Source organism: Carlito syrichta, unplaced genomic scaffold, assembly GCF_000164805.1.
Source record: "Carlito syrichta isolate Samal-C Ts95f unplaced genomic scaffold, Tarsius_syrichta-2.0.1 Scaffold289654, whole genome shotgun sequence".
NCBI classification, from domain to species: Eukaryota; Metazoa; Chordata; class Mammalia; order Primates; family Tarsiidae; genus Carlito; species Carlito syrichta.
The window spans coordinates 188,606-202,779 of NW_007233750.1; the positions used below are offsets into that span (position 1 = coordinate 188,606).

The following is a 14,174-nucleotide window of genomic DNA, read 5'->3' on the forward strand; positions in this document are numbered from 1 at the left end:
CTAGCTTGGTCTGGCCCACAGATTATAAACTCATGAGGGGAGAAGGTAGATTTAAACTTGTTCCATCTCTGACAACATTGTGCCAGGTGCATAGACCACATTCAGTGCCTACAATTGGGGTGATGGAAAAAAATCGGTCCCAAGTGCAGGGTCCTAAGAGCTGAAGATGATTTTTTTTTTTTTTTTTTTTTAGAAAGCAGGGTTTATTGAGAATACAAAAAAGCTCAGAGCAAGACGGGGTCTGAGGGGGTTGGCCGAAGATAATCTTGATGGTAGAATGTGCTCTGGGTGGTCGAGATGGAAAGTTCCCCTTGTGGGATTTGTTCTCCACTAAATCAGGCGTCAGCAGACTACAGCCTGTGGGCCAAATTCAGGTCATTGCTTGGAACACAGTCAGGCCCATTCATTTCTGTGGCTGCTTTTGTTCTAAAAGCAGAGCTGAGAAGTTGAAATGAAACTGGTTGGCCTTAAAGGCTAAAATATTTACTACTGGGCACTTTACGGAAAAAGTTTGCTAAATGCTGCCCAGACTGTAATTTCAGGGCAGTATCCATTCGTGTTTAATCGTCTTTTTATAGCAATGACTCACACAGGGTCTGGCAAATAGTAAGTGACCAATAAGTATTTGTTGAATGAAAGGATTGTTTTATTTGGTCTATTTAAGCACAATATACTATGTCCAGCTGTGATGAGAAATCCGGTAGGGGAATGGGATTCAGTATTCCTGTGACAAAATACCCAGGAAGGCCGAGCAGAGACAAAGTGGGTAGGACCTCTGGAGGCTGAATAAAGAATTTCAGGGAGAGAATCCCCTTGGAATTCACTGGGTAGCCTGCAAACCTTTTGCAGAAAGAAAATCAGTAGAGGGCCATCCCCATGTTTTTCTGGAGATGCCTCTACCTGAGTCTAGAGAAACAAACTTTTCTAAATAACTGAATTAGAGAATCTTTTCTTTTTGAGTCAGAGTATGCTCATGGCCTCCTAGTAGCTGGAGCTACAGGCATGTGCCACCACACCTGGCTAATTTTTTGATTATTGTAGAGACAAGGTCTCACCATGTTGCCCAGGCTGTCCTCGAACCCATGGGCTCAGGTAATCCTCTTGCTTCCACCTCCCAAAGTTCTGGGATTATAGGCATAAGCCACTGCGTCTGGCCCGAGAATCGCTTTTTATAATGTCACAAAAGGACAACTACCTACTTAAGTGATCACAGGCCAGTCACTTCACCTATCAACTAGAAATTGAGGACGGTATTTAGTGACAAGAAAATATTTTACATTTGTGTAAAATTTGTGGTTTTTAAATGTCTCCACAAAAAAGATAATATAGTTACCATTTATCTTTTGTTCTACTTCCCTTCCTACCCCATATCCACCCTTGCTGCCCAGTGTCCTCCAGCCAGCCATCCTCCCTTCCCAGACCAGACAAGACATAGGCCCTGCGGCTATTCTCTGTCCCCACACCCAGTCATCCTTAAAAAGTCATTTGACATCCTGTTCATCTCTGTGTCCATCCTGAGCGAGGTGGACAATTAGTGATAATAGGTTAACAATTAAATATAAACCCAACCCTGTCCCCACTGTCTTTCTTAGATAGCAGACATGAAGCCACCAAAACAGGACTTCTACAGAAGGCCCTAACTCTAACAGTGGCCGCTCCAGGATTTCTCTGTAGAAGGTCTTGGGGATCAGCTTGGAGGTGAGAGGACTTACCTTGAAGCTACTTTTGAGTGCACAGTTTTTACTTAATTTGTGTATTTATCTGGGGAGGCCTGGGGAGGTGAAGGATAGGGAGGGAGGGGGCTGATGTCCTATAAGCTGTCTCTTGTCGCTGACACTGACCTGTGAGGACTATGATGCTACTGGCGAAAACCAAGCAGGTAGGGACCAACTATCCAACCAGCCCCCAGACAGAGGTTATACAAGTCGCTACTGGGTTGGAATCCTGCCTCCACATCTTATTAACTGTGAAGCCCTTCTAACCTGTTAGTGCCTCAATTTCCTCACCTGTAAAATAGATACAATAATATTACCTATTTCATAGTGTCATTATAGAGATTAAGCAAGTTAATCATGTAAAGTGTTTAGAGTGGTGCCTCGCATACCTAAGTGCTAGTTTTTATCAAGCTCTTCACTAGTCATTTAAAAATATATCTCAAATGTCTACCAAGTAGGTAATGAACTACGCAGGAAGCAGCAGACTTGCTGATATGTTGGACAAAAGCTAGGTGGATCTCAGCACACCTGAGGCTAAGCCCTAACACTGCCTCCACAAGTTCAGCAGGAGATTACAGGTGGCACTACGGTGACTGCAGGACAAGAGTCATCAACTTCCTTTCCCACTTGGTATGTGAAGGGAACTCCCGTTTTGCCTCTGTGATCTCTGTGAGTTTGCTAAGAGCTGAAGAAACTCCTGGAAAGGATCCTGTAAGCCATCAGCAGAAATCTGGATTTGTCAAATCCTGGAAGGCTTCACTGGGCTCCAGAGAACATGAAGGAACTTAGAAGTAGATGATCTAGCCAGGCCAAGAAATCATGTTTTCCTTCTCTGAGCCTTTGGAACATTGAATACTTGGCTCTGTCTTAGCCATGTGTCATCACCCTGGACTACAGTCACAGTGATCTGATATCTGCCCCAGTTGCTCTGTCCTGGGGACAGGAATGACGTCTTGTCTCTATGACCTTTGCATCCTCAGTATCCAGTACCCAGGAGTGTTCCACAAGCGTTGGTGGAATTACTAAGGGGTAATCAACTCTAGACCTCAGAGCGGAATCTTCAATCTACAAAGGACTGTGATATGACCACTCAAGCATCAAGTAAATACAGATTGCTTAAAAACGAATCAACAAAACACAAGACACTAGCATCTGTACCTGCAACACTGTGGTGTAGCTTTTTTTGGTGACCAAAGATAAACAACATATTCTCAGTTGGGATGTTTTATATTCTATGTAGCTTTTTTGGTGACCAAAGATAAACAACATATTCTCAGTTAGGATGTTTTATATTCTATGTCAATTCCATACCATCCTCCTTCTCTTTCAATAAAACAAAATGTAATCTGGCTGGGTGCGGTGGCTCATGTCTGTAATCCCAGCACTTTGGGAGTCTCAGGTGGGCAGATTGTTTGAGCCCAGGATTTTGAGACCAGCCTGAGCAACACAATAAAATCTCATCTCTACAAACAAACAAACAAAAAAATTATCTGGGTGCGGTGGCATGCCTGCAGTCCCAGTCACTCGGGTTGCTGAGGTAGAAGGATCGCTTCAACCTAGCAGGTCGAGGCTGCCATGAGCTGTGATTGTTGTGACTGTGTCACTGCACTCTAGTCTGGGAGACAGAATAAGACCCCGACTCAAAACAAAAACAAAAAACACACTGTAATCTGTGCTGTCCAGTAGAGTGGCCACTAATCTCATGTACTATTTAAATTAAAAAAGAATTAAATTTAAAGTTCAGTTCCTCAGGGATATCAGCCATGTTCCCAGTACTCAGCAGCCTCAAGTGGCTCTTGGCTGCTGTCTGGGACAGCACAGACATCAAACATTTCTACCATCACAGAAAATTCTGTGGGGCAGCACTGCTATAGAATCTGTCCTGTCACACTAAGAAACGTTAACTTAGGCAAATAAAATTTAACAGCACTTTCACAATCAATAAAGCTAATCTATTGCTCCCCTGCAATATCAAAACCTTCCAAGTTTGTTCTCTCATAAGTAATAAAACACAGTAAGTGAGATGTTCTCTCAGCCTAATCCACATTGTCATGTTGTTGTTCTTCACAATTTATGTATTTTTATAAATAGTATTAATTCCGCCAGCCTGCTACAGTGGGCCGCCAGTACTCTCATGCAGTCATGGATGACTTAGAGCAGTTTAACGCAGGGGATGGCTAGTGTGAGCCCTTGGAGAAGGGGGTTCATCAATCTGGCATGCGTCTCAGCATTGTTATGGAACATTAATGAGGTTGGGCTCAATGTAAAAGCCATCCAAGGCATCCATAATGGATTGGTAACATTCAGTTTCACAGGCACTGGGAATTTCTGAGCCATAATCCTAGCTCTTCTGCTAATGAGTGTTGTGATATGGGGACTAGCATTTAACTTCTAAGTTTCAGTTTCCTGTCCTTAAAATGGGGCTATTACTGACCTACCTAACCCAGTGTCCAGAGGATTAATGAGTTAATGTTTGCAGAGAACTCCAAGCTCTTTACATTAAGACATGCTGTGCATCATTATTTCCATTCATTCTCATGTAGCAGCTGGGAAACATTAGGACTATTATGTTTACTCCATCTAAAATGCATTTTCCTTCTCAGCATTTTAACATTACCTATGTTACCCAAGCCTTATATCTAAAAGTAAAACAAGGCCCACAGCAAGGGTACACTGATGAAGTGGGTATATTCAGATAGTTTTTCCTTCCTTTAGCACGAGCGTAACCTCAGCTTTTCCAACAGGATGAAGGTAGTAATTGCACTGTAAATTCTCCTTGCATGAGCCTGGCGGTCAGTCTTATCAGATGTGAAAGGAAAGTTCTACAACAGCATGATGACACTGCCGATACTTACATGCAATGATATTCCCATATCTGTTCTTCATTCTGTTCTCATCTTTCTTAGCTGAGTCCCATGGTGCAGATTGCCCTTCAAAGAAGCTCTAGAAGGAAGAGAAAGTGACACTAAGAATTACAATTTGGTGCAGTAAACAGAAAGATCTTAATGATGGAAGACATTCTTAAAATAAGTGTAGAACAAGGGTCAAGATGGAAACAGTGTTCACAGGAATGAGATAAGGGGCTATTAAACTACTTAATACATTAAATATTTCATTTAGCTTTTTCAAAACTTTGTTTTCCTTTAGTTAATATCTTACAAACACAGGGATAGAAGCTGAAGAGTGAATCTACAATTTATCTGCACAATCCAGTAAAGATGGTCACATGTTTGTCCCTATCCTACCTCAACATTTAATGCAGAAAAATAACATTTATCTCAATTTCTTAGTTATATACCATTTTTGAATATTCTCGTAAGAGAAACAGAGATATATTTTTTCTCCTTAATTGCTAACTGAAAGGTTATTTTTGATTAAAATTGTGAAAGTAGGTAAGTTAAGACTTTATGACTTCAGGGATGAAATCCTGTAATAAACTCTACAAGCTTTCTCTTCATTTTTGATGAAGCTTAGATGTCCATTTATTTGAGGATTTGGCATTATTACTGTCGAGATCTTTAATCTTCACATTATTAGTTATCTTTTTATGTCTAAGTTGCAATGAAAATGTCATTTACTACAAGTGGACAAGTAAAAAAAAATCTAAGTGGACTTCTCTTTCCACTTGAGTTCACATTACTTTTCCCTTTATATAATAGTCAACTGTAGGAGGAGGTTATGGGAAAGGATGGAAGCAAGTAGAGTTCAGTAAGTCTGATTTCTTGTTTTTGCCACAGCCACTGCTAGACTTCTTGGCACTCACTGGGAAACGAGGGAAGAAGGAGAGATAAAGGCAGAGCAGATGAATGAAAGCACCATTCTGGAATGCATTATGGCCAGAGAACGTGGGGTCAGGGACTTGTGTCCTCAGATATGTCCCATGGTGGCTTTCCAAGTTCTGCCTTCAATCGAAGCTCTTCCTTACTCTCCAGTCAGGATCCCATCTGTGCTGTTTGGCCATCTTGGCTATTTCCATGACTTGCAACATTACATGTTAGTACGTAGTTCCTCAGAAAGTATCTTTTCCTTCTTAGATCCAGATCCCCCTCATTAGGTAAATTGCTCCTTAGTACTGCAACAGTAGGACTCTGTTGCTTGCAGATGCCACAGGGTCTCTGTGCCCTACTCTGCCTGCCTGCATGTCACCTAGCACCCTGATCCTCTGTTGTTTCTATATCTGCCTGTGCCACCAGTGTGTGGAGTCTCTGAGAGCACGGACTGTGTGTTCATAATTTTGTTTGTCCAGAGCCTATGTCTCATAGTTGGAAATCAATAATTAGTTACTGAATGAATGAAAGATTGCTGTGTTTGGTTATAGTATGTTTTGGCTTTAATCTCAAAGTAAAGTTTTATTTCTGCAGCTTAAGTGTATGAGGGGCTCCAAGACTTGGAAAACCTAACTATTGGGGTAACCCTTTTGGGTCCCCTCCCCCTGTGGGAGCTTTTCTGTCCTCTCAATAAAGCCTGATTTCTCACTAAAAAAATAAAAAGGAAAAAGAAAAGAAAACCTAACTATCCACTCTTTGTAGATTTCATACTGTCATAATAATGTCCATGTCTTTTTTGTGATCTGTTAGGTACTGATATCACTATTACCACATAGCCTAGCTCCCATCAGACACTGGCTGGAAAAAAGCCCGGTCTCAGCTCTTTCCCACCTTTGGACTTCAGATCTTATTGTCAGTACATCCACACAGCAAAATAGCTGGAACAGACACCACTTAGTAACATGCAAGAACAAAAAGATAACGCTACAAACATTAAGACTTAAGAGGCCGGGCTCGGTGGCTCAGCCTGTAATCCCGCACCTTTGGGAGGCTGAGGTGAGTGGATTGCCTGAGCCTGCGGGTTTGAGACCCGCCTGGGCAGCAAGACCTCATCTTTACCATAAAATCAAAAAATCAGCCGGGCGTGGTGGCGCATGCCTGTAATTCCGGGTACTCGGAAGGCTGAGGCGGAAGGATCGCCGGAGCCCAGCAGGTCGAGGTTGCGGTGGCTGGGAGCGGCCACTGCACTCCAGTCTGGGCGACAGAGTGAGACTCCAACTCAAAAAAAAAAAAAAAAAGACTTAAGAGGTTTAAATTGCCCATTTGAAGTTAAGTCCCCTTAATTGTGATCACAGTTGACATCTTATTGTAACAGTTTTTACATTATATTTATAATTTGAAAAAACATGGGAGCAGAGCAGGATCAGATATACTATATATGAATAGCTATATTAATAGATTCACGCCATGGGTTGCTAGTTGAAGAGTAAAGTACTAAACAATACAGGACAACACAAATATAAACATCTTCAGGTTATTAATAAGTTAAGCCAATACAAATACTATCAGCAAAGATCACTAGTTAATTCTATCTAGAATAAGCCTTAATATAATTAGGGGATTTATTCAAACATAATATGCAATTAAAAATAGCTTCAGGAATTTTAAAGTCAGATACTCTTTTTCTGAATAGTGTCTTTGTTACTCTATGAATGACAATCATTTTATAGTTAAGTAATAACTATTATTTGACTCCAACAATTTAACTCGACTTTGAATTTGCCATGATTTAATTATCAAATTCACTTCCCTCTGTCTTTCCCATCCGTCTAAAAAGTTTTCAGACTTTGTTTTTTGTAGGAAGATGGAAAAAGATAACTGACTTTGGGAGAGACCTTGAAGTCTTCTAATAAATCCACAGCTTCAAATCAGAGAGAAATGTTCCCAGATCACCTGAGGCCCAGCCTCATGTGGGGACCTGAAGCATGAGTCCCTGCCCACTCTGGACACACAGAGGCTCTCCTGCAGGAATGACACTAGCATCATGGCTGTGCTTCTTTAGCATTTGTGGTAATCACAGGACTTCCAACAGCTCTTGAGTTTAAAAACAATTATTTTAGTTTTATTGCTTTTATGTAATTGGTGACCAAGAAACAGATACAAATAAATAATGAAGTAATAACCAATTGCATTCCATTTGAGCACTACAGTTCCCAGAATGTTTTCACGAGGGCAAGGTCCAAGTGTTTTCCACCTTTAAGCGCTTACTATGGTGGACATCAACAAGTGTGTGCAGACAGACGAGTCATCATCTCATCTGGTCCCCACTTGAGGGCCGTCAGGCACTGAGGGGTGACTTCTGTGCTTTATAGATGAGGGATGTGAGATGGAGACAGACACCTAACATAGTTCCTAACACAACTTAGATCAGAACTCAATGTTTTTTGAAGCTTAATCCACTGCTCTTTCTGTACCACTCACACCCTGGCAATGGCTTTAGGGAAAAACAGTATTAAATCCACTTAAATATGTACGGTCACCAATTGTTCTCCATACCAAGATTGTATTTTCTTGTCTCTAAATGAAAGTTCACAACAAGAGAATATAAAAGATGTCAAGTAAACTTTGTTTAACTGTTGGTTACTTTTATACAACAGGAATTTTTCTTTTCTCATATGAAGTGTGTTCATGCATGGAAGCAATAGCAGGAGAAGTTGACATTCTTGAAATGAGCGTCACAATCGCCTATTCAGGAATTATGTAAATCACCATAAACAGCAAATTGTATTTTTTCAAACAAAGGCAAAACAAGAACAAAAAAGAAAAAAGATCTGAGAAAAAGATCCGATAACTAGTGCCTCCACAGATGAATGCCACAGTCTTTTGATTCTTTCACTTTCTGGAAGTTTTGCTTCCAATTAAATAGCTGATATCCCTATGAATACATCTGCATTATTAAGACCGTGTATCCTTATCCTTGGCTTGGAAAACAAGTAATATATCTATGGAAGCCCACAGAGAAAAGGGAAAGGCTTTCTAGACTGGTTGCCTTGGCTTTTATTTCCTTTTGTTATGGGTATTAAAACATTTTTTTTTCTAAGATGGACTCAGTTTTAAATGTTATAGCTTTTTATTAACATATACTTTCAAAGTATCTGGGAAAATATTTACCTTAGATTTTAGACTTATACCTATAGTAGGACAAATGTCTACTGTTTTAATTTCTAGCTAGAAAATAAAACTTTATCTATATCTCTAGAGCCATTGGGTAATCAGAGAAGTCATGATATGATGATGCCTGGGTCTCTCACATCGTGTGCCCTGGAAATTCTCAGAGCAAGTCCGGGGCAGGAACACAGGTCATCAGTACCATTAGTGCCACAGGACACTGCTTCATTGATGGTCCGCAGTCAGGTCTGGCAAAGCCGTGTAGCTCCAGAGATGGCAGACATACTTCCTTTATTCCTCCTTCCCCGAAGAGACTCGGGCTTCTCTGATGACATTGTGAATCCACCTCTCACCTCCCTTTTTTGTAGACCACGACATGGGCAGATAGTCACTGAAAATCCTACCAGCAAAACGTGACTGAGAAAAACCAAGTACCTTGAATAATCTATAATTTTGTTATGCTAGTATTCTATTATGTCCATTTTTCACATACTTTTTGGCTTTTAAGTATCTTTCAATGAATTAAGCAAAGTCAATGCACATTTTATAAGATTTTCTCCCATGCATTCTTCTTTGGGCAAGAATAAAAAGTTATTTAACTATCATTTTTTTTATCTTCAAAAGGTTAAAAGTAACACATATTCCTTTAGAATTACATAAATTGAGTTACTGAATGTTTTGAGAATAATTCTACTCCGAACCAATATTCTTGGGAAGTAATGATCACATATTGTTTATGTTGTATCCAGAGAAGAATAATTCTTTTTACATTTGTTGAAAGTAAAGCCCAACAGGTTTTGAAATCTCCTAGTGCTGAGACAGAAAAAAAACTGTGTTCCTTGATAGAGTGAGGACTTTCTGAGCATATGCCAAGGACTGGCTTCTGGTCTCTCAGGGAAACTTTGCTTATCTTCTCCTTGCATCTCTCTGTGTCCCAGACAAATCCTTATATTCAAGTTTAAAAGCACAACCTCACATTTCTTCTCTATCTCTTCTCTCAGAGTTTTTCCTTGACAAAGTTATGAGCAGGCTCACTAACATCAAATTCAACCAAAGCTCAAGCATAATTTTGAAAAGGAGGCCCAATGAGAGAGACAGCAGAAGGTAGGCTGAGGGAACCAAGGCTAAAATCATCATTCAGCACCTGAGGGCATCGCATCCTGGGAGTACAACTTAAGGACAAGTGTGGGAGGCAAACAATGATGGCCCCTACTCCCGGTGTGTTTTTTTAATAGGAGGGATTTTGAATACAATGTGCACATTTAGGCAATATTTAGTGTTTAGGGCAGATTTTTAATAGGTAGGTACAATTTAATATGCTGAACATGGACTTTATTATGAAAAAAACCCCTTTATGTATTTTTGGGATTTAAGTTAATGGTCTCACTGCACCTTCTGCTAGAATTTTCATAAATATATCTATGCTTTTATTCTACTTAAAATGTAATTAAAGTGTTTCCTCTGACTACCTTAGCTCATATATACTGAGAAAAGGCAGCAAACCTGGGAACCACTCTGAAAGAGTAATAAGTCTCTGAAACAATAAAAATGAAAACAGGCAAGCTCCAGTGAATACCAATGACTTCCCCACTTTCAGATGCTGCACTCTCCATGGGCACAGAGCAGAAGGAAATTGAACATCCTGCACACTGGCATTTTTTTTCCCCTGAATAGGAAACATGTTTTTGTGATTCAATAACCTCCTCCCTCACCCCTCATACCACCATCATTTTCCACAGGATATAATTATACATCTCAGTTGCCCACCTCAAGAGAACGTTACTCCAAAATGATGCAGTCTGTTAAAAATGCCACAGCTCCTAGATATTAAAAAAGGAGGAAAAAAACCCCTATTCAACAGAAAAGCTGTCAGAAAGAAAGGGATGCAGGCCAAGGCTGTACGTAATGTACAATACGTTTTCAGGAAGTCAGGGTCAAATTTTTTGGAAGCTTCTGAAATTGAATTTTTCCTCCCTTTCTCATATGAATAAAATTGTGCACGTAAAATGACTCAAATCATCACCCTGAAAGAGGGAAGATGAACTCACTGGGGCATGCAAAGTCTCTGAACTTTCTTTGTTTTCTGCTCATAGTTCTCTCTGGTTCTTTGAAGCGTTACATTTCATTAGGTTCAAATAAACTATTTATTGCTATAGCACTGAAGCAATTGAAGACACCTAGCACTGTCTGATGGGCCACAAAGTGAAAGTGCCCTGGAAACCCTGGTACAGTGGCGGTAGTGGTCACCAGTCACTGACATTCTCTAGTTTTCCAAACAAAGACAGCATATGGTTCTTCAGGGGCAAGGGAGGTGGGGGGTGGGGAGAAAACAAGAATCTAGACTCAGGAACTGTGTTATTTCTAAACAAACTGAAATATAAATGTGAAACTCAATGATCCTTTTAAAGAAGTTGCTAGTCTCTGAGTATTTTAAGTGGCTACTTTTTACCGCAACTTACTCTCATTTGAAAGTTTGTAGAATTTTTCTATTTTGCAGGATGCAGGAGGGCCATGGTCCTGGCAATAGTTGTCATATAATTGCCCCTTTTACCTAACATCTTTTTCTCTTTTGACATGGAGTTGAGGTTTGCAGTCTCACCAAAAAAAAAAAAAAAAAAAAAAAATTACATGATGTTGTAATGCTTAGAAATATTCCCCTGACGTACAGCATAAGGGATTTTATAAGTGACTTTTTCACAGCAATGTCATATACTTCCTGCTGATTAATAGATGTTTATGGGGTTTTTGAAGCTCTATCATGTAAGCATTTTTTTTTTTTTGAGTTTGAGTCTCACTCTGTTGCCCAGGCTGGAGTGCAGTGGCATGTTCATGGCCACCCCAGTGTTGACCTGTTGGGCTCTGGCAATCCTTCCGTCTCAGCCTTCCAAGTAGTTGGAACTATAGGCGTGCGCTACCATGCCCGGCTATTTTATTTATTTATTTATTGTAGAGAAGAGGTCTCACCAAGTTGCCCGGGCTGGTCCCAAACCCATGGGCTCAGGCAATCCACTCACCTTGGCCTCCCAAAGTGCAAGGATTACAGGCTGAGCCACCGAGCCTGGCGATAGCATTTTAATCCTGTTGCATAGGTAACACAATTTATAATCAAATACATTGAGTGGTTCCCCTGAAATCACACAACAGATAAGCAGAAGAGCTGGGACCTGAGCCAAGGCCATTCAACTCTGAACTCAGAGCTCCTCCACTTGGCCACAAAGCTGACTGAGAACCTGTGGTTGTGTGCCCACTCTACTGCACGGTGTATATAGCATTCAGAGTCACCCTGGCCAAGGGTCATAAACCACCAAATACTTCTGGTTACTATTTTTTGTGGAATGAGCCAGTTCAGTGACACAGTCCTATCACCATCTGCACAGTGATTCTTCCAGGCAATGTGAGAGAGTATGTGTACCCTGGAGGAATCCTCACTAACTTGCTTTCTTTCTCTTTAAATTTGCCCAATTTCACCCCCTTCCTTCACACCTTCAGAATCAAGGCAGTAGTCAGCTCCTGCTAATGGATGTGACATATCTCTCAAGGGAACTGAAACAGGAATAAGTTGAAAACCACTGATCAAGTGGCGAGGGAGGGAGGGAGGGAGAGAGAGAGGAAAGGGGGGAGAGGGGGAGAGAGAGAGAGAGAGAGAGAGAGAGAGAGAGAGAGAGAGAGAGAGAGAGAGAGAGAGAAATATTCTTCTAGTGAGGGACAGAGGAAAAAGTCGTGAAAATGGTAGGTGCTGAGTGTTCACAGCTGCTGAATATTCCATGGACAAGGCAAATGTTCCATGGGATTACAGAACAGATTAAGGTAGCTTTAAAAAGGGGATGACTTCGATATATTGTGGTGAGTATTGATGGGCATTAATTTTAAGAGGCAGAGTGACTGTGAGGGGACATTCAACCCTTCCTTGGCCTTCACTCCTATTCTCTTGCTCCCTAGAAGACAGCTTTACACCAGAGACCCACGTCCTCAGCAGTGCCTGGGCTGCCTCCTGTATGAGATGTCTTCTGGGGCTGGACCCCTCTGTCCTCCCATGCATGTGATGAAGCTTCTAGCTGAGAGTTTTGGGGGGCCCAGGTTCCCTGGCACTTGACCCTGAAGGAGGACCTCCAGGGCTCATCACAAGTATGTTCACCAGTTTGAAAGTCAAAGGCGGCATTGACAGGTTCTATCTTCCTGATTGAATCTCTGCTGCTTGTTATGGAATGAGGACGAGTGCAGTAGAGAAGCTGGACAACAGGGGTTTATTTTATTTTTTATTTATTATTATTTTGGGGGGAGTTGGGTCTCACTCTGTTGCTCAGCCTAGAGTGCAGTGGCATGATGATCACCGCTCACCACAGCCTCTACCTCCTGGACACAGATGGTCCTTCTGCCTTAGCCTGCTAAGTAGCTAGGACTACAGGCTCATACCATGCCTGACTAATTTTTTGATTATTTGTAGAGACGAAGTCTCCCTATGTTATTGGTTCCCCAAAGTGTTTGGATTACAGGCATGAGCCATTGTGTCTAGCCTCAGGGGTTTATAACAACGTTTATATTCATTATATAAAACTTGGTCAAAGTTTAGTATTTCGAGTTGTGCTTGGGTTGGACATTACCAATTCTTGATTGTACTGTACATCAATGAGATCAATCAGTCTTTGGAGATTCTGGAACCTGGATCTGCCTGTGTCCTTACTGTATCACCCTGGCAACCTCTGAGGAGACCATGGCAATTGGATGTGGTATTAGAATAATGATGTCAGTGAGAAATCTCTCATAGGCACACCATAAAGGACTTCTCTGTTCTAAAGGCAGCTGAAAGTATCTGATTCAATTGCTTTGTAGTTTCCATAAGTCGTGCTGGGTTTAAGTCCTACCTCTAGAATTGCCACCCACATTTCAGAGAGATAGCAATTTTCATTTTCCCTCCGATGCAGGTATTGTCGGAGTTTGGGATGTTAACACTGCTCGAGAGCTGTAATTTCCTCCACCTCTGCGCTTGACTTGGAACAGCGATTTGTCAGTGAGCCTGTGTTAACAGCACCCAGATCTTCAGAGATGAGCACCTCCCTAAAAATGGCATCCTGAAAGCATTTAGAGAGCAGATGGATGTTTTTGCAAAAATGTGGCCCCTCCTTTCCTTTGGAGAGCAGCCAGAAAACTTGAGTTCTTACCTATCTCTTGCCTGCTTTACTGCAGTGGTTTCCTAACTGGTCTCTTTGCTGTTTTCCAGTTCATACACTTGTCCCAGAGCGAGCTGTTAAAAACACACCAGGATGCCTGTCGCTTTCCTGGTCTCCTGGCTGACATCATGGCTCAGTCAAGACTCTGCGTGTGCAACACACTTAGCATGCAGTAAGTGCTCAATCAAGGCTACCAGTCACTATTCTTGTTCTAATATTAAAGCTTGAGACCTTGACGACAACATATCCTTACTGACTTTGCTGCCAGTTTTTGTTGTTGTCTCCCTGACAATCATTTCCAATTTTTTCTTCTTATGGCTCTAAGTTCTATGTAGTATTTAGAAAGTAGGATGGGT

General features: G+C 41.2%; 1 protein-coding gene across 4 annotated transcripts in view; it reads right to left on the bottom strand.

Annotated features, from left to right (window-relative positions):
- LOC103256486 (receptor-type tyrosine-protein phosphatase mu) overlaps positions 1–14,174 on the bottom strand; it is a 184,463-nt gene that overhangs the window by 118,701 nt on the left and 51,588 nt on the right. For all 4 annotated transcript variants that reach the window (XM_008054339.1, XM_008054337.1, XM_021710547.1 and 1 more), the window contains one exon: positions 4,571–4,658. In XM_008054339.1, the coding sequence (XP_008052530.1) occupies positions 4,571–4,658 (88 nt within the window). The remainder of the gene's footprint in view (positions 1–4,570; positions 4,659–14,174) is intronic.